Source organism: Pristis pectinata, chromosome 19 (genome assembly GCF_009764475.1).
Source record: "Pristis pectinata isolate sPriPec2 chromosome 19, sPriPec2.1.pri, whole genome shotgun sequence".
Taxonomy (NCBI): Eukaryota; Metazoa; Chordata; class Chondrichthyes; order Rhinopristiformes; family Pristidae; genus Pristis; species Pristis pectinata.
Window position 1 is genome coordinate 23,402,794 of NC_067423.1, and position 19,086 is coordinate 23,421,879.

At 36.2% G+C, this 19,086-nt stretch overlaps 1 protein-coding gene across 4 annotated transcripts in view; it reads left to right on the forward strand.

Annotated features, from left to right (window-relative positions):
- Positions 1–18,735, forward strand: part of tubgcp6 (tubulin, gamma complex associated protein 6) — a 40,454-nt gene extending 21,719 nt beyond the window's left edge. For 2 of the 4 annotated variants that reach the window (XM_052033640.1, XM_052033639.1), the window contains exons 13-27: positions 2,032–2,120; positions 2,786–2,901; positions 3,494–3,632; positions 3,743–3,865; positions 4,120–5,446; positions 5,696–5,778; positions 6,542–6,610; positions 6,921–7,158; positions 8,890–9,058; positions 9,518–9,659; positions 12,403–12,597; positions 13,565–13,697; positions 15,079–15,292; positions 15,912–16,111; positions 17,888–18,735. In XM_052033640.1, the coding sequence (XP_051889600.1) occupies positions 2,032–2,120; positions 2,786–2,901; positions 3,494–3,632; positions 3,743–3,865; positions 4,120–5,446; positions 5,696–5,778; positions 6,542–6,610; positions 6,921–7,158; positions 8,890–9,058; positions 9,518–9,659; positions 12,403–12,597; positions 13,565–13,697; positions 15,079–15,292; positions 15,912–16,111; positions 17,888–17,979 (3,329 nt within the window). In that variant the 3' untranslated portion in view covers positions 17,980–18,735. Of the gene's footprint in view, positions 1–2,031; positions 2,121–2,785; positions 2,902–3,493; positions 3,633–3,742; positions 3,866–4,119; positions 5,447–5,695; positions 5,779–6,541; positions 6,611–6,920; positions 7,159–8,889; positions 9,059–9,391; positions 9,432–9,517; positions 9,660–12,402; positions 12,598–13,564; positions 13,698–15,078; positions 15,293–15,911; positions 16,112–17,887 lie in introns of those variants that run through there. The other 2 variants (XM_052033641.1, XR_007957810.1) reach the window with 2 other exon arrangements.
- Positions 18,736–19,086: the final 351 nt, after the last annotated feature.

Sequence of the window (19,086 nt, forward strand, 5' to 3'; positions counted from 1 at the left end):
TTGATCGTCTTGGAAATGAGAAATACTAGTGATACAATCTCCAATATAAATAATCGCAGGTTTTGTATTTTTCACTATTTAGAATTTTTGAAGATTGGTGGTATTGATAGTCGGAAGGTACTGCTACAGAATAGTATTGGTCAGTTGGTAAGATGGGCAGAAGTTGGCAGATAGAATTTCGTGCTGAAAAATGTGAGGTGAAGTATTTTGGGAGGACTAACAAGGTTAGGATAAACACAGTGGTTGGTAGAATCCTAGGAAGTACAGAAGAACAGAAGGATATTGATATGCATGACCAAGGATCCCTGAAGGTAGCAGCACCAGTGGATAAGGTTGTTAAGAGGGCCTACAGGGTACTTGCTGTTATTAGTTGGGGCATAGACTATAAGAGAAGAGAGATTATGCATTAGTCCAGCCACAGCTGGAACATGGTGCACTCAGTTTGCATCGGTGGGGTGCAGAGGTGATTTATCAGAATGTTGCCTGTGGTGGAGTGTTTCAGCTATAAGGAGAGGCTGGATTTATTTTCTTTGGAGAACAAAAGGCTGAGGGATAACTTAATTGAGGTGAAGAAAATTATGAGGGGAATAGTTAGAGTAGATAATGAGAAAATTTTCCTCTTAGTGGAGGTGTCTATAATCAGAACATAGGAGTGGGATAGCTCAAGGGGATTTGAGGTATTTTTTTTCTTCCAGCAGGTGCTTGATCTGGAAGGCACTAATGGAGGGGCTGATGCAGACAGGTTACTTTGATGACATTTAAGTCTATAGATGAGTACCTGAAATGCCATGACATAGAAGGTTACGGGTTGAATGTTGGTAAGTGGGATCAGTGTAGATAGGTACTAAATGGTTGGCACAGACAGGTTGGGCTGAAGGACCTTTCTCTATACTATGTCAGTATGATTAATTCAGAAGTACTAACTGTGTTGATAGTAAATAAAACTGCAGAATACTGGGGATACACAGCAAGTCAGGCAGCATTCCTGGAGAGAGAAGCAAAGTGAATGTGTCACGAACCAGCAACAAAAGAAACACACTGAGCATGATTCAGTGTTAAAAACTATTTTATTAATCACTACTTATGATAATACGTAAAATAAAAGTAAAAATGTTAGTATGTTAGAATTCAAAAATGTTAAACCTTGAACATTAACCCCAAAAACTAAACTCCTCGTGTGTGTGTGTGTGGCAAAGTCCAAAACTCCCAGTTCCGGAATGGTTCTTAAAGTTCAGTTCCGCAAGCCATAAGGTGAAACATGAGCAAGGGCTTCTTCAACAACCACCTTTGTCTGAAGATAAGACGTAGACGTAGAGAAACATAGAGAGAGTACATATGAAATCCAAATGTTCCGCGATGGAACCCAAACGACACTTCAGTGTTTACTCGGTAGTGACTTCCTCACCCCGAAAAGCATCTGAATCGTGGTCGTCCACACAGAAATAGCTGTTTCCTTCTACAGGTCAGCAACAAAGTGAACTCCACTGGATTACTTCCAACTTCCATACATGGATTTCAGTGACAGACACAGTTATTGTTTCTCATCCATCGATAGAGAAAACTAGCAGGCTGGTGTCTCTGTCCCTTCTCTCTCTCTCTCTCTCCTTCTTCTTCTAACTTCTTCAACAACGTCATTACGTCCTTTATCTTCTATTGACGTAAGCACACCCCACACACACATACACACACACACTCTATCTTAAAGGGACTTTCACTGAGTCCGTAACAAATGTTTAAACCTTGATTGGAATATTTTCTCTCTCCACAGATGCTGCCTAATCTGTTGAACATTCTCAGCATCTTCTATCTTTATTTCAGATTTCCTGCATCAGTTTTTTTTCCAATGGTAGAAAATATAGATAATTGATTCCATTCTGAAATACAATTGATGTGGTGGTGTTATTATCGTGCAAAGTCCTTGGTTGCCCTGCTAAGCCACTAGAATTGTTAGAACTTTGTGGATTTCTGATCAATGATCAAATCATTTAAATGACACATTATCTTCTACTTTTTTTGTGCTTTAAATTGCAGATAATCAATTAGCTGAAAGGAAGGCTTTTGATGTAAAGAAACGGGAGCAATTTCTGGAGCTAAAGGAACAATTTGAAAAGGACATAGAGGTGGGTCTCATCATGGGTTCAAATGCCTTTTCTCAACAGAAAGGTGAACTGGTTTGCTTGATTTCCTGTGCCATCGATGATGTCAGCAAACTTTCCATCTTGAAGAGGACATCTTATTGATATTTACTTTTACGTTTTTATAAAATAATATTGTTGTCATGAAAAGGGATTGATGTGAAGATTAAGTACAATGAAAGCAATATTTCAGCAATGTGTATTGTCCAATTACAGAATGGAAAACTGAGCAAAAATCCTGCTGTCTATGAAGTACAGGTCCTCTCCCCTTTATGGCAGGGTTCCATTCCTGTGAATAGTTTGCAACCCAAGCAGCTCACAAGTTGGAAATGTGGCTGCCAACCAAGTTCCCACATGGCAGAAGATCCCTGAAGCCCCGCAGCAGCCGGCAAACCCATACTGCTGGTCTTCCCAACACTCGTTCGCATATACGAGCTGTACACAAGTTGGCCGTTCATAAGCTGTGGAGGGCCTTTATCTTGTGTCATTTAAAGATGACTTGTTGAACAGCTACACTATTGTTTGGTTAAATATTTAGCATTTACAAATGTTTTTTTATGGAACCAAGGGACACATTTTAACCCTCATGGCTTAAACAAATTGTACATTTATTGAAACTAATTAAATAGTTTAATTTTTATTTTGCTTAGCGTCGAAATGCAATCAAACAACAAGAAACTGAAAAAGATTTAATGGAGGTTCAAGCGCTTAGAGAGCTTGAAGAAAGACGTAAAGCACAAGAGGAGGAATTGGAGAAAAGGACAAGGTAAGCTAAAAGTATGCAGGATAACCAAACATGGGCAAGGATTTTTCTTCTCTCAGTTTACGATTCTCAACTGGCAGTGTATTTTACTAATCTGAGTCCTTCAGAGAATTTTATTGTACACTGTGGAAAGCACTGCTAACTGATTTAAAATGTGATACAGTAGAAAGGTGTACATACTGTAATTCTGGTGACAGTGGGTCCTTCAAGTTCTTAAAATGTTAGGTAACATAAAATCCAACATTTTCTTGAATTCTCTTGACATAGATTATGCACCAGATAACACTTGCTAATGTTGATAGTACTGTCAACATTTAGCTATTTAAGCAGCAATAAATCCCGGGCTACCAGATATGCACGACTAAACAGTAAGTCCCAGACTTGCTGATTAGACTCAGAATACCAATCACTTCTTGAGCCCTGAGCCAAGTTAGACATGGTGTAGGATGAGAGGCCCCATTGATTTAAATTTAGAATTTTAGGAGTTTGGATAAGGAGTCAAAAGAGAAGGCAAGTTATTTGATTACTTGGCTTTAGTTTTATCATTGTCACAGAATATTTAAAGAAAGTTTAAATTTATTTGTCTCCTTTTCAGACAGCAGCTGATTGAGCATTATAGCAATTTATCAGAGGAAGCAGCAAGGCGAGAACAGAAAGCCCTGTGGAAAATTCAAAGGCACAAGTTAGAATCTGCACGCATTGATTTTCTCCTTAACGATCAAAAAAAACTTCAGGTAGTTGGGCAAATACTCTGTTTGAATTTCAACTGGATGACTTGTGAAATGTGTTTTTTTTTAAATTTTATTGCTTGCTTGATCTTAGATTAACTTTTTTAATGTCTCAGGCATTGCTAGAGAAGTTGCCACTGGGAGAGCAAAGAGAAAAATCGGATGTTATTCCCGGATTGGATCTGCAGCATCATGAGCCATTGAATAAAGGTTTTGATTCTCAAGAGTTGAGCTTTGAGGTGCAGTACTACAGCTGCATTTCACCTCCAAATATTTCTTTTTCTTCTCTTCCACTCCAAAGAAACCTTGATAATTGTTGAAACCTGACAAACTATGGGATTTAAAAAAAAGTCTTGTAATTTTAGCAGAAAGATAGGACTATAATTTGAAAAGTGGCATTCACTACCTTTTATGCTTGATCTTTTCTAATGTTAGTGATTAAAGGAAATATTGAACCCATTTAAATATCATTGCATAATTTTCTGTGTTTCAGGTAACACCAAATGAAAGTAGAATACTCGGTCCAAAAGAGAACTTACTTGCACCAGGAAATGAAGAGGCTACAGTTGCTGTTGCACCAGCTGAGTTACTTCTATTTCATGAGGTGTCTGAACAGTCTACTCAAAGTGATATGGTAGAACCTGGACTTGAAACTTCTCTCGATGATGGATTGCAGGACCTATCCCAAACCTGTAATCTGAACCAGAAGGAAGTGTGTTTGCTTGATATAACTTTTGAGGATTTTCTCCCAAAGGAGCAATTGCAACCTGTTGCTGCCTTTGAAACAGTTAAACAAACCTCAGTACTTGATGAGGCCCTGAAGGAAATAGGTTCAGAACTGTCAAATGAGAAAAAAAAAACAGATTTTGACAAAGATGAATATGATTTCAGTATTTCTTCAGCAGCATCTGGGGTTGCTGAGGACAAAGGATCAGAAGGCAAGTACCTTTCACACATAGATTCTCAGTGGAATGTTCACTCTGATACACACATCAAAGTGGTCGCATCAGATAGTAAGTCTTCAGGGCCACATGCAAATATTTATGGTCATGTATCGGATTCAAATCTAAATATAGGTGAATATACATCCAATATTGAACTTGCTAGGCCACGATGGAATATTCATGGTCATGCTTCAGAATCTAACATACAAGTTGGTGAGTATCTGTCTAACGTTGAACCATCTCGACCACGATGGAACATTCATGGACATGCATCACAAGCCAACATACAGGTTGGTGAATATGTTTCAGATGTAGAACAATCTTGGCCAAAAGCAAACATTCATGGACATGCATCTCAAGCCAATATACAAATTGGTGATTATGTTTCCAGTGTGGAACCATGTAGATCAAGATGGAACATCCACGGACATGCGCCACAACTTGGTAAAAACGTATCCAATACAGAACCATCTGGACTGCAGTGGAAAAAACCTGGTAAGTCATCACAGACCTTGCCAAGAATTGTTGAGTCTCCTATATATGACTGGACTTCTTTTGGGCATCCTTCTCAATCAAATATTAGAATAGGTGAATGGTCACCTTATGTGGAAGCAAATTTGATCCCAAGGCAGAAATCAGTTGCTGGTCATCCATCTGATTCCACCATTCAAGACACAATATACAATAAACAATCACTATCAGAAAAGGTGGTGCCAGATAAAGCTGATGAAAAACTGAATGCCCAAGTTGTATGTCCCACTGTTTCCAAAGAAGAGATAAACATCGCTGAAGAATCCAAATTGATTACAGATCTTCCACATCCTGAACTTGAGCTAAATGGAAATGAAAACAACAAAAAACAGGATGAATCACAAGGTAAGAAATGCTATGCTTTTGCTAGATTGTGCTTTCATTTTTTATATGAACTAAAGTTTCTTCTCTTAACCAATGTACTGGTGGACAAAACGTATTAACTGTTATAATACAAATCATTTATGATTAAATTGGATTGCAGTGGATTCAATTTGTTTTATTTTTAAACTTGCAGATATTTGGATTTTTAATTTTATTCTGATAAATTAGTGGGATAATTTTGTATAGTTATCAGTTAATTATCTTTTTTAGATACCTGTGAAAAAGACATTACTAGCAAACATACAGAAAAAGCAGCATCCACGTCTCTTCAAACCACATGCTTTCAAGATGAGGTACTTTATTTTAGATACAGATTTCATTCATTGTAATCTATGCAGCATGGCATTCTTGACCCAAATGTGCTTTTTGAAGTTCCCGATGTGGTATAGTAATGGTCCGAATAAACCAACTGAGGTGGTGAGAGAACATGGTGGGATTGGACAGGAAACCTGGAAATAAGGATTTCTCACAGATTCTGCTGTGTGGGAATGAAGTCGAGGAGTAATCAGGATTTTCAAGGTTCGGATTGTCCGTAAGGGACAATCTTAAATGTGTGGGATTTGCATTGGTAGGGCTTAGAGAAAATAGGATTCACAGAGTTTGGGCACAGTGGTGAGGCCTGATGGATTGTTGGCCAAGATAATAGCTTCTGCTACCCCGGCACAAAAACAGAGCATTGCAAGACAGATATTTCATTGTCATCATCATGGGGACAATATCATGAATTTCCTCACTAACTTTGTTGAAAGAGCACTCATCAGCCTCAGCACGGGAGTAGTTGAAGAAGGCTTACCAATACCTTCTTAGGCCAAACAAAGTACCATATCCACAAATTATTCTTTAGAAAATATTAATATTATTGACACCATGGTGTGATTATAATTCATGTGCTCTAATCATTACACATTTAAAAAAAATCAAAATGTAAGCATTGCTGACGGAATAGAATACATGACAAAGTGGTGGTGAAGGTTTTTCCTTGTAACAGATTTATATAATTGAGTGGTTTGCTAGTTCAGGGAGCATTATGGAGTAAGATAAGTTTTTCTCCTAAAGGATATTTGTGCCCCAGTTGGGCTTGAACATCAATCCAGCACCCTCAGGGGCACTTACCAAAGGGCCATGGTAGGAATTGAATTTGAAAATACAGCTCCGCCCTCTAGATTGTTTAACGGGAGCCATCTTTGTTTCTCTATGATTACAATAAAATATGATTGTTTATGGTGTCTTATTAAGCTTTAATTTTCCATTTCAAAGCATGTTATTGGCTCGTCCTCAAGATGCTCTTAACCCAATGCAAAGAATTTCCAAATCTGTAAATAATAATAGATTATATTTGTAGTTTATTATTGAATCTTATTACTAAAATATTCATTTATTCTTGGGCATCTTACAAAATAGTGACTCTGGTAAAATATGTTTTTCTATCCTGTAGAAGAAAGATCCTTTTGAATTAAAAAAGGATTGTTTTCAAGAAAGAAGTGCACATGGCGGAATATCAAATTCACCTCCCAAAGGTCTAACGCACACAGCAGCTGACCTTTTGAGTGATGAAGTGGGGCCTATACAAGAAGCTATTGAACTGTCTACATGGGAAAAGGAACAGGCATACCTCAAAAGCTTGGCAGATCAATACTGTGTTGAACACTACCAGGACAACTATGAATTGATGTGTAAGTGTGCGTTATTTATGGAATTTTTGGGATGGTAACAATTTAATTCTTGTCATTGGAAGCATTGACTTTTATCTATTTTAATTTTTACGGAATTGTAATTTTTAACTGAATGCTAACAATGTTGAAGGCACTTTTCTTTTATCTCTGCTCTAGCAATAGAGTGGCCCTCTGGTTGAAACAAAGTTTTAGTGCCATTACTAGCTCCCCTTATTGCTGTTATGTATGCATACATGTGATCAAGTGACTTAGTCACCATATTTTAGTTTGTAGTGGTTCAACAAAATACCATGATTTTTCTTTCATTTTGATTTAACACTGAACATTAATAATTTTACTGTATTCTTACTCCAAAACTTGTATCTATGTGAAATTATTTCTCTCTAATGTTAAACTGAGTGTACTAATTATTATATAAACAAATGTTCACTAATCAGGACATTAGAAGTGGTATCTGTCTAGTGTGAATGTACTTGAGAATTTGATGCAGCTAGAGAAATCCAGCAGGAAATCAGAAAATCGGTTAGTTAACTTTATTACCAGTGACAGTAGCAGACATGCTTAAAGGGATTTTTCTGTAAGCTATAAAATTAGTGTATACATTAACATTGGCATGCCATTCAAAAATACTTGTGTTCTTAATTTGCATAATGTTTCTAAACCTATTCCTTTTCTCTGAGGATTTTAAGGTGGTGTTACGGACTCAGTGAATGTCCCTTTAAGATAGAGAGTGTGTGTGTATTTGTGTGTGTGGTGTGCTTACGTCAATAGAAGATAAAGGACGTAATGACGTTGTTGAAGAAGTCAGAAGAAGAAGAAGAGAGAGAGAGAAGGGAGAGAGACACCAGCCTGCTAGTTTTCTCTATCGATGGATGAGAAACAATAACTGTGTCTGCCACTGAAATCCATGTATGGAAGTTGGAAGTAATCTGGTGGAGTTCACTTTGTTGCTGACCTGTAGAAGGAAACAGGTATTTGTGTGTGGACGACCAGGATTCGGATGCTTTTCGGGGTGAGGAAGTCACTACCGAGTAAACACTGGAGTGTCATTTGGGTTCCATCGTGGAACATTTGGATTTCGTATTTACTCTCTCTATGTTTCTCTACGTCTACGTCTTATCTTAAGACAACGGTGGTTGTTGAAGAAGCCCTTGCTCATGTTTCACCTTATGGCTTGCGGAACTGAACTTTAAGAACCATTCCTGAACTGGGAGTTTTGGACTTTGCCACACACACACACAAAGAGTTTAGTTTTGGGGTTAACGTTCAAGGTTTAACATTTTTGAATTCTAACATACTAACATTCTTACTTTTATTTTACGTATTATCATAAGTAGTGATTAATAAAATAGTTTTTAACACTGAATCATGCTCAGTGTGGTTCTTTTGTTGCTGGTTCGTGACAGTGTTTCATGTCTTGCTAGGATGATGTAAAAGTTTAAGTGCAAATTTATTCAGTTTCTACCAGCAGGTTGAAATTGTTCTCAAAGGGAAAGTGAGATGGAAATAATTTTAAAGTCTTTAAACTTCAAACTGCCCGGTAGGAACTCAATAAATTTACACAAACTTTTACATCACCCTAGCAAGACGTGAGACACCTTAAAATCCTTGCATCCGTTTTCTAACTTGTTCTCCCATTTGAGTGCAGTTTTACTCTGGCAATATAGAATTGGTGAATTAGTTCATTGTTTTAGATACTGCTAACATTCTGCATTTTATTTACTGTTCCAGCTGAGCCACCCATCTCACATCTGCTTCAGAATATAGTAACTGAGCCCTGTTTACCATCCTTGGATCCTTCTGTTCGTAGAGCAACAGATGCAACAGCAGTGCAAGCAAGCAGTCTCGTCTCACTTCCAGTACTGATGAAGCATTCCATTACAGCACCTCTTATAGCTCAGTAAGAATTTTTTACTGACCTTAATATTGCCGTCTTAATTGCAGTTCTGTACAGATAGAGATGTAGCTCAAGAAGCTATTTTTATTGTGTTTCTGACTGGGCCACTCTACACTGACCTGTTCTATTTAAATCTGGCCATTTTATTTACACAAAGTCAGAGCTAAGAAAAATAAATAGAGAACCAGAGCAATGAAATTTCAGATAAAAAGATAGTTCTATCATGCACTTGAGTTTATAACTGCTCACACTGACAAAATTTGAAATTTTCAAAGCAGATTCAGTACTCGTAGGATAAGATTACTTACTACATTGCATTCTGATTTTTTTTAAAAGAAGATCTGTCTACATCAAAATGATTACTGAATACAAAAAGGTTAATATGTTGAGAATTCCATATTTAATTTACTTTTCAATTTGGGATATTACATATAAATAATCTCTCTCTCTCTCTCCTTTCAGTGCTTCTCTGGTAAATAAAGCCATAATTGATTATTTATTTGTGGAACTGAACATTGAACAGAACTTTGAAGCATTAAGACATTTCCTTTTGATGGAAGATGGAGAGTTTGCTCAATCACTTAGTGACCTGCTCTTTGAAAAGGTAAATTTGACTTGCTAGGCTCCTTTGGAAAAGATGAAAAGCTTTACACTTCCATCAGAAATGCACAGTTGCATCTCTGTGAAATGCAAAAAGCTTTTTACAACAAAGATCAATTTTAAGATGTTGCAAGTATTGATTTTTGTTTATTTGAAACTCAGTTATTTATATTTGATCTATGAAATCAATTATTATGGAGTGCTTTTGGTTTATGTATTAATCAAGTTTCTATAGGATTATTTTATTAACAAATCTAATACATTTTTCCCTTTTTGCAAGATCTTTCTGCTTGTGTTTTAAAAAATATCTGAAGCCAGAAAAATTGTGCTTGCTATATGCAGATTAGCTTGCCCAAGTTTAGTGATGATCCCCTAATTACAATATAAAGTTCACCTAGGTGTCACTTTCAATATATAAACAAAATAACTGGCTTCAATTTAAGGAAGTTTAAGTATTTATGTTAGTATGTAATTTTCATTATGTTAATGAATTAACTACCTCAAAAAAAAATCCAGTTTGTTTTTTGGTGCATTTTCTTGGTCCAGTACTGTTGAACCAGATAGCAGTTGACTCTAAATTTGAGAATATTACTGTTGAAATTAGATGGTCCAAAGAAGCAGATGGCCAAATGCTTTTGGTTGTAAGATACACCAATGCTTTGATCATGTATCATTTCTTAAAGTAGTTAATACTTTACCTATCTCCTGAATGATTTCCACATCTGTAAGCCTGGTCCAGATGCATATACAACCTGGCTTCTGTAATCTGATGTGGGCTGATGTTTTGTCCTTTACCCTGCAGTTTGAAATTGTATGAATTCATTTTTGGAATCTTCTACCCACTTGTTTGTGAAAAGAATTGGGGAAATAAATTAATTTATGTCTAATGTTTAGTGTTTATGTTTTTAAATTAAATAAATTAGGGGTTGGAGATCAAAGGCAGTGAAGATAATGATGAGTTCGTTTTCATGTTCTCTTAAAAGTTAAATAAACAATTCAATTCACTGTCTTGGCAGTCTTTGATCCGATTGGCTATGAACAGTGACAATAATGTAGGGAATTAATGACTAGCAGTTGCCATTCTATGTATGTAGACCACAAAGAGTCAGGATTATTGAACTATGCAAGGGCTTTTATGGAATTAAGAATGCAGAGATCATTTTAAGGGCATCCTTCACATACATCAGAAACTCTTTATTTTGTAGTACAGCACGAAGCCAATACCAGAGGATTTCAGTTGAAGGTCAGAGGAGGAAAGTTTAGGGGAGATGTCAGAGGTAGTTTTTTTAAACTGAGAGTGGTGGGTGCCTGGAATGCACTGCCGGGGGTGGTGGTCGTCGAGGCTGTTGCAACAGGGAAATTTAAAAGACTCTTAGGTAAGCACATGGATACAAGAAAAATGGAGGGTTATAGCTGGTAGGAGGGAAGAGTTAGATTGATCAAGGAGTAGTTGTTTATATAGGTCAGCACAACTTTGCGGGCTGAAGGGCCCATACTGTGCTGTACCGTTCTATGTTCTGAAGTGTAGTATCTTGCTTTGAATTAAATGAGTTTTGTTGCTATTGCCATTTTATGTTTTTACATCTCTGGCAAATAGAGCAGCTTATCGATTTGTATCATGTCTCACCGCTTTTACTATTTTCTGGGACTATCTTTTTTTAGAAAGTAAAAAAAAGATGCATGTGTAATACCCAGTCAAGGTCACTCATCATTGTCATAGCTTCCTTCAGGCTCAGGTGACTGTGGATTCGTTCCTCAACAGTGCTCTCAATCTCAAGTGAGCAGTACCTGGTATGGCTGTAGAGCCCCACATGGGAGTGACATGTGTTGAAGAAGGACTTAGTCATGCCTGTGTACATTTGTTCTTCCTGTGCTGGCTCTTCCCTGCACATGATGCTTGCTTCCCTTTGCATTCTTTTGGGAGACCTTTGTGGAAGTTGTGGTTCTACTGCAATCCTGAGCTTGGGTTACTCGAAGCTTTTTCATTGTACAGAGCCCACTAATCCATTCATGCTGTACTTTCACATGTAATGTGGGATCCGTGATATCCCTCTGGAAGTAAGATATTCTGACCATTTAAGGAAGTAGCTAATGCCACTGAACTTGGGTATCTCAGAGCGGTCATAGATTTGAAGTAAAACACAAGTCAGGTATACAATTCATAAACTAATTCCCCAGCTTTGTGCAGAGTTACTCATTTTGATTCTTGCATTAGAACTGTAATGCAACATTGGCTTAGCATAAGCAGGTGTTTCCTCAACTCAGTGGCAGTACTGTACCTTAATCCAAATCACAGTAGAACATTCTTAATTCACTAGTTGGACATTTTTCCATATCCTACACTAGTTTCCTATACTTCCCTGACTGAGATTGGCAAGAATTCAGCCCATGAGTTGCCCAATCTCATTTCATGTAGCGTGACAGCCAGCAACCAGAGGAACTGGATTTAAACTGGTTCCATTACTAAAAGCTTGGTATCTAATCCACTGTATTACAGAATTACATAATTAAATAACAATTTCTTTCCACTTTTAATGTTTCAGCAAGATTCAATTGTACATGTATTAAAATAAATATTTTGAACAAATTATTTAACCAGATTTTGAAAATATTCAATAGAGCACTAATTTCTGAGCTTAAATCACATTTTATTTAATAAATATATGCACGTAACTTCATCCTTGTGTACTGAAAAACCCAATTGTAAAGAGTATTGAAATGGTTCTTCCTTGTTTTTTTAAAAACAGCTTGGATCTGGACAGACACCAGGGGAACTTTTGAATCCTTTAGTTCTCAATTCAATCTTGAATAAAGCTTTGCAATATAGTCTTCATGGAGACTCTAAGATGGCCTCTAATTTGACTTTTGCCCTCAAATATCTGCCAGAAATGTTCAAGCCCAACGCACCTGATGCCTTGAATTGCTTGGAACTAAGATACAAGGTTGGAACTTTTTCTTGCAAAGAAATATGTTTTGTATTTTTTATATTATTTTCTGGAAGTCATATAAATAATTTAATACATTTTCATTTAGACAGTTTAACTGTATAAATAAACAGGTTAGGTTGCTAACAGATAGAGTGAAATGATGGCAAAGGAATTTACTTTGGTGAAACTGCTGGAGGAAGAACAAATAACATGGAACAATGCAACATGCTTCAAAACGAATAGGACTTCTTGGTGGAAGCAGAGTCAGTATCAATGTAACTGGTAATCAAAATAGAGAGTAAATGTTAATTGAAATACTCGTGCTGGATACTGACCAGGAAAGGTACTATGAAAATATTGCTTAAAGATACCCTGGGTCATTGCTGTAATGAAAATAAAGAAATATAATGAACTTACTTGCAATGGAATAGAATTTTATATGAAATATCGTTAAACTTTAGGGACACCTTTTCAGAGTTCATAGTACTGTGCTGTTCTAATTATTATACTTTTAGAAACAATATTACTGTTGTTGGGAAAATAGGACACCAAGATGAGACCACGGTTTAGAAATATGAGTTTTATCATGATGGAAACATTGAAGTTTGTACTTGTCAAGAGCAACTGCCTGAGTTTCCAAAGAAGTTGATTCAGACACCGGTCATCATTTCTGACAAGATCATTTCTTCATTTTTTCACATTGACACAGGTTTTTGGTACTAAGATCGAAAATCATTTTGTCAGTTTGGAGGATTTTTTTTGAGGAAACTGGCCAGGAATATATCAATCTAAATATATTGCAAATTTATATAACTGCATTTCTAAATCAAAAGATTACAGTGAAGTGCCTGTAACAATAAATGTTTAAAGAGTAAAAGAGTAGAACTGTACTTATGAAAGTTATACCACAATAATATCATAAATGCAGACTTACACAATTTCACATGCATCTTACTACTTTTCACTGTAATTTTTCTTGCAGGTGAATTGGCCTCTCAACATTGTGATCACAGAAAGCTGCATGAACAAGTACAATAAGATCTTTTCTTTTTTGCTGCAGCTGAAGCATATGGTCTGGACATTAAAAGATGTTTGGTTTCATTTAAAACGTACAGGTGAGAAAAATATTAGTCCTGGCTTCATGAGCATGGGTTGAAGATCATTGAAATGTTGCAGGAAATGGTGTGTAAAATTGTACTTTAAACAATTTACTGGAAACATTTATTTAGCTGTAATGAAAGAAACAAGGTTAGATTTTATGCGGAAGATTGAATACATATGTAGTAATGTGTGTGTGTTTGTAGATTCATGTGAACATCTAGGATGTGGTGGATAATCTTTGACTGTCATTTCCATGTTTGCACATGGTAAAAGTAGATAAAATTATTATTCTGTATCTAAGGAGCTGATCTTTTTTTAACGGTGGAATCTAGATTTCTCAGTGGTAGCATATTTAAAAGAAAGATTTAGAATTACTGAAGGAGGTCAAAGAAGGCTAAGAGGTTCAGATTGCAGGGGCCTACAGCACAGAAACAAGTCCTTTGGGCCAATGTTTCCATACTGACCATCAAGCATCCATCTACTCTTAAATCCTTCTTTTAATCTCATTGCTATCAATTAGCACCCCTTTTCCTGTGATTCTCCTGCTACCCACTTAAATTAGGGGCCAATTAACCTACAACCAGCACACCTTTGGTATGGAAACTGGAGCACCTTGAGGAAACCCATGCATTCACAGGGATAATGTGCAAACTCCAGAGACAGGTTTCTTCCTGTAATTGGATGACTATTTCTCTCCTGATTGATGCTGCATGACCTACTGAGTACTTCCCGCATTCCTTTTTTTGTTGAGAAGAAAGATTATGTACTCTGAGACTTCATTGTCTGAAGGGGATAAGGGAAATTTGATCATAGATATTTACAAGTATGGAGAGTATTAAACTAGCAAAGCTGTCTGGCTATAGTACCACTGACTTGGTGAAAATGGTTTAAATTTAAGAAAAAAAAAGAGCAAATTTAGGTATTGTTTTGGTTTGCTATGCTATGGAGGCAGACTTTTAAAAAAAATCTATTTGAGTTCCTATTGGAAAAGAGACAGAGTGCTTCTTGTTAACAAATGCTGGTAAGCAAACCAATAGTATGGACAAACTATTCTGTATCTGTAATATTCTGCACAAAATACAACTTTAATTTTCAGAGAATATAGTTTCAATGAAGTGCTTATTTTTAAATTTAAAGAGGGAATACACATTTGTGAATATGCCCTTAAATCTGTTTGTATTATGTACTAAATCCTGTAACTATATTTAGAAATTGGAATAGATAACTGGTCATTTTGTGATATTTACTGTTAAAATTACAGTCAAGATTAATTAGGATCATCTAATTTCATTTACTATTATTACCATTCACAAATGCAGGTCACACATTTGTTTTGCTGCCATAATCCCTCTCAATTTTTCAGATTGAAAATTTTAACTTTTTTTTAAATTTTAGCTTTAGTTAACCGTTCTTCAAATTCAGTCCAGTTGCACCAGCTTCAACTCTATCGACATGAAATGCAGCATTTTGTCAAAGTCATTCAAGGTTATATTGCTAATCAAATTTTGCACGTTACGTGGTGTGAATTTGGACACAAACTGTCATCAGTTGGAAATCTGGATGAACTCCACAGAACACATGCAGAATATCTCAACAAGGGCATTTTCAGGCAAGAATTGCTTACATTTTTGTTAGCAGCATATTGAGAACATTGTTTAACATATCTTGTGTCATGGGAATTATTAGGCTATGTGTTTGCATTGATAAACCAAGAAAAGTTGGGGAAAAGCTTAACTAAAGAAATTGTTGTGCTTCACTGACTGTCAGCCAATCAGTGTGTTAGACAATAGAAACCTTTTGTTTAATTAGAATGCTATGATTGTTGAATCAAGTGAAATAAGAAATATAATATAAATCTGGAGACTAATCTATCTAAAACTATTTGCACTTGTTTCAAAAAGTAGGAGTCCATTTTGAGAGTATGATTCTAAGGTAACTGCAAAAAAAAATACACACCAGAAAATCAAAAGCTCAGATACAATTTGAAATGTTTGTTGTCATTAGTCACACTTCTAATTGCTGTGATTAAAAGGTGAGGTGGGGATCTTCCAGATGGAAGAGAAATAAAAGTGTGAATTGTTTGCATATCAAGTTGTCTGAATGGCTAAAAGCAGCTCTTTATAGTTCTTAATGCCTTTCAACCAAATACTTCAGTGCAGTTTGTACTGTTTTTGGAGTTGGTAATATTGTTTATGTAAACCAAAATCCTTGTCTATTTTGAATTACAGAGGGTTATTGACTGAGAAAGCTGCTCCAGTGATGAATATCATTCACAATATTTTCAGCCTGATTCTGAAATTCCGCAGTCAATTAATCTCACAGGCCTGGCAATATGATGCTGATAAGCAAATGGCAAAACATCCCAATTTTGCCATGATGCAGCAATCTTACAAAACATTCAAACATTATTCACACTTCCTTTTTAAAGGTAGAGTATGTATTTTCAATTATTGGCAATCTGTTACAATTAATTAAGAGATAAAGTATATTGAAAATGTAAATATTTTACTAATTCTATAACTGAATAAACATTTCAAAATATTAGTGAAGAACAGATATCACAGCCAATTACATGTGCATGATTCTGATTTCGTACTGGATTATTAACAGAAGTGAACAAATCCACACAAACCCAAAAACAGTAACATTACCTTCTACATAATATTTACTAGTTTTGACTTTGTTTTTGTTTTATGGTTAAGTAGAGGCAGTGGTTTGCTTTATAAAAAGTAATCATTAAATACTCAGGAAACATTCTTATGACAATTAGTAGTTGTGAATCAATGGATACAATAGAGCAGTGACTTTAAAATATGTCCAATCGCAGATGATTCTGCATCGTTATTTATTTGTTTTTTGGGACATGGGTACTGCTGGCAGTCCCAACATCATTTCTCATTCCTAGTTTACCCTGAACTGTCGCAAGGTTTCTGGTGATAGTCCTCCAAAAGTGCTGGTGGGAAAGGAGATTGAGGATTTAGACCCATTGTTTTTTAAGGAACAGTGATTATTATGTGACTTGGAGGTAAATCTGTGGATAGTCATGCTTCATGTGCCTTTGTCCTTAGCGGTAGAGATTACAGGTTTGAGTGGTGATCTGGAAATCAATTTCTAAAATGTAAAATGCAAGAGAGTAATTTTATTATAGCGTTTTTACTTCTGTAAATGTAACCAGTGTAATATTACAAACAGTTAAAAATCTTTCAAAAATATTCTATTTTACATATGGCAGAGGCGAACTTAACATTGGAGTAAATTTGTGTACTCTGAACTAACGTTCTATAATATTGTCATATTATGACATAAGAGGCTATTCATATTTCAGCCCATCAAGTCTATGCTGGTTCCCATTCTCAAAAATATCATTCCCCCACTTTTTCCCCTGTAACCTATTTTCTCTCGCGTACTCAACTCCAACTGCCTAGCTCCACTAGGGGTAATTAACCTACCAGCCAACACATCTTAGGGATGTGGGAGTAAACTGCAACACCAGGAGCAAGCCTAAGGTCACTGAAGTTGTAAAGTAGTAGCCATGACTGCTGTACCACTATGCTGCCCTTACTTTTCTGGGATCATCTTCTAACCATGACAAAGTTCCTAGAGTTGGGCAGGGTGCCAATTCAAGGTCTTCCAGGTACATGATGAACAGACTGCATTGGTAGTCTATGAATGGAAGTTCAAAATGTTCCGATCAATTTTTAAATTCTTTCAGGATATAACTCCATATGTTTTTCCATTTGCCAAATTGGACAGTTGGTAGAATCTCAGGTTAGGATCAAATAAACTACCATCCATGTAGCTTTCTTACTCCACCCCGCGCCCCCCCCCCCCCCCCCCCCCCAAGCAAAGATCTGGGGTTGCTTGATACGGACAGTAATAGTGCTTCAAATATCTGATATCAGTTACTGCTTGTGAAGTGTGGGAAGATCAGGTATTTAAGTCTGATAGTTTTTTTTGAGATCTTGTATGTGGCTATTCTTTGTAAGCCTGCCACCCAGTGTTGAAGTTGCAGTGTGACTTCAAGATCTCATGGAGCCAGCATAAGAGTTCATAATATGTTAATGTTTGCTGTATTGGAAAAATATGGTTCTTCATGTTAAATCTTTTCTACTTTTAGAAATGTGAAATTTTACAAGGGAATTTAATAATTCTTCTCCCAGAGTTTTCTGACCTTTGATTTGTTTTCTCCTCCTCTTATCCCTAGTGGTCACCAAACTTGTCAATCGGGGCTATCAGCCACACCTTGAGGACTTCCTGCTGAGAATTAACTTCAATAATTATTATCTAGATGTTTAACTTTTAAATTGCTCCCAAGAGTTACAGCTGGTGTGCTACTGAAAATGATAAATTAAATCATCAGATTTCAATATTTAACAATTTTTAAACATTATGCATCTAAGTATTTGTCCATGTACATATTTGTATATCTATGTGATATATAAACATCTGTGTTGTGGAACATTTATGCTACAGTTATACAAATTTAAGGAGGGTTGTGATGACACAAACTAGCATTTGTCACATTCTGCAGGGGGAATTAGCATGTCATCTGGTTTACCAACCTACCATATTTATAATTAAAATAATGTTTTTAAAGCTGTATATCTTAATGCACACTTGTTTTTAACTGTGTCTTACTGAATTTTCTTTCAATAAAAAAAAGTATCACAATGCTATTACCAATTAGTACTCGCTTCCTACCAGTTTTAAATGTACTGGATCATGCAAAACACTTGTTTACAAAAGGCAGAACTGGTGCTGGTAATCTTTATCATTCTTTTTACAAAAATTAGTGAGCAATCAGCGTATGGACAGATCAAAGGCAAGTTATTGTCTTTGTAGAATCTTGTAATTCAATTACAAAGAATCTGAATTCTTCATTGTTTAAATATGCTCTGTTTCTATATTCTAATGGGAATTTGATCAGTTCATATCATGGTATAAGTATTGAGTGTTCCTGTTTTTAAAGTGTTAACTGCTAGTAAAGGGACAAGGAGTTTACAGAAGCAACCACTGGTGATTCATTCTGACTTGTTCGGGGAATCTTGCTTGCAAATTTGGGATTAATTTAATCTAGGCAGGTTTTTTTTTCACATTAGACTAGAACATAAGAAATGGGAGCAGGAGTAGACCATCTGGCCTGTCAAGTCTGCTCCACCATTCAATAAGATCATGGCTGATCTGGCCGTGGAGACAGATCCACCTTCCTACCTTTTCCCCATAACCCTTAATTCCCCTGCTATGCAAAAATCTATCTAACTGTGTCTTAAATACATTTAATGAGGTAGCTTCCACTGCTTCCCCAGGCAGAGAATTCCACAGATTCACTATTCTCTGGGAAAAGCAATTTCTTCTAATCTCTATCCTAAATCTATTCCTCGTAATCGTGAGGCTATGTCCCCT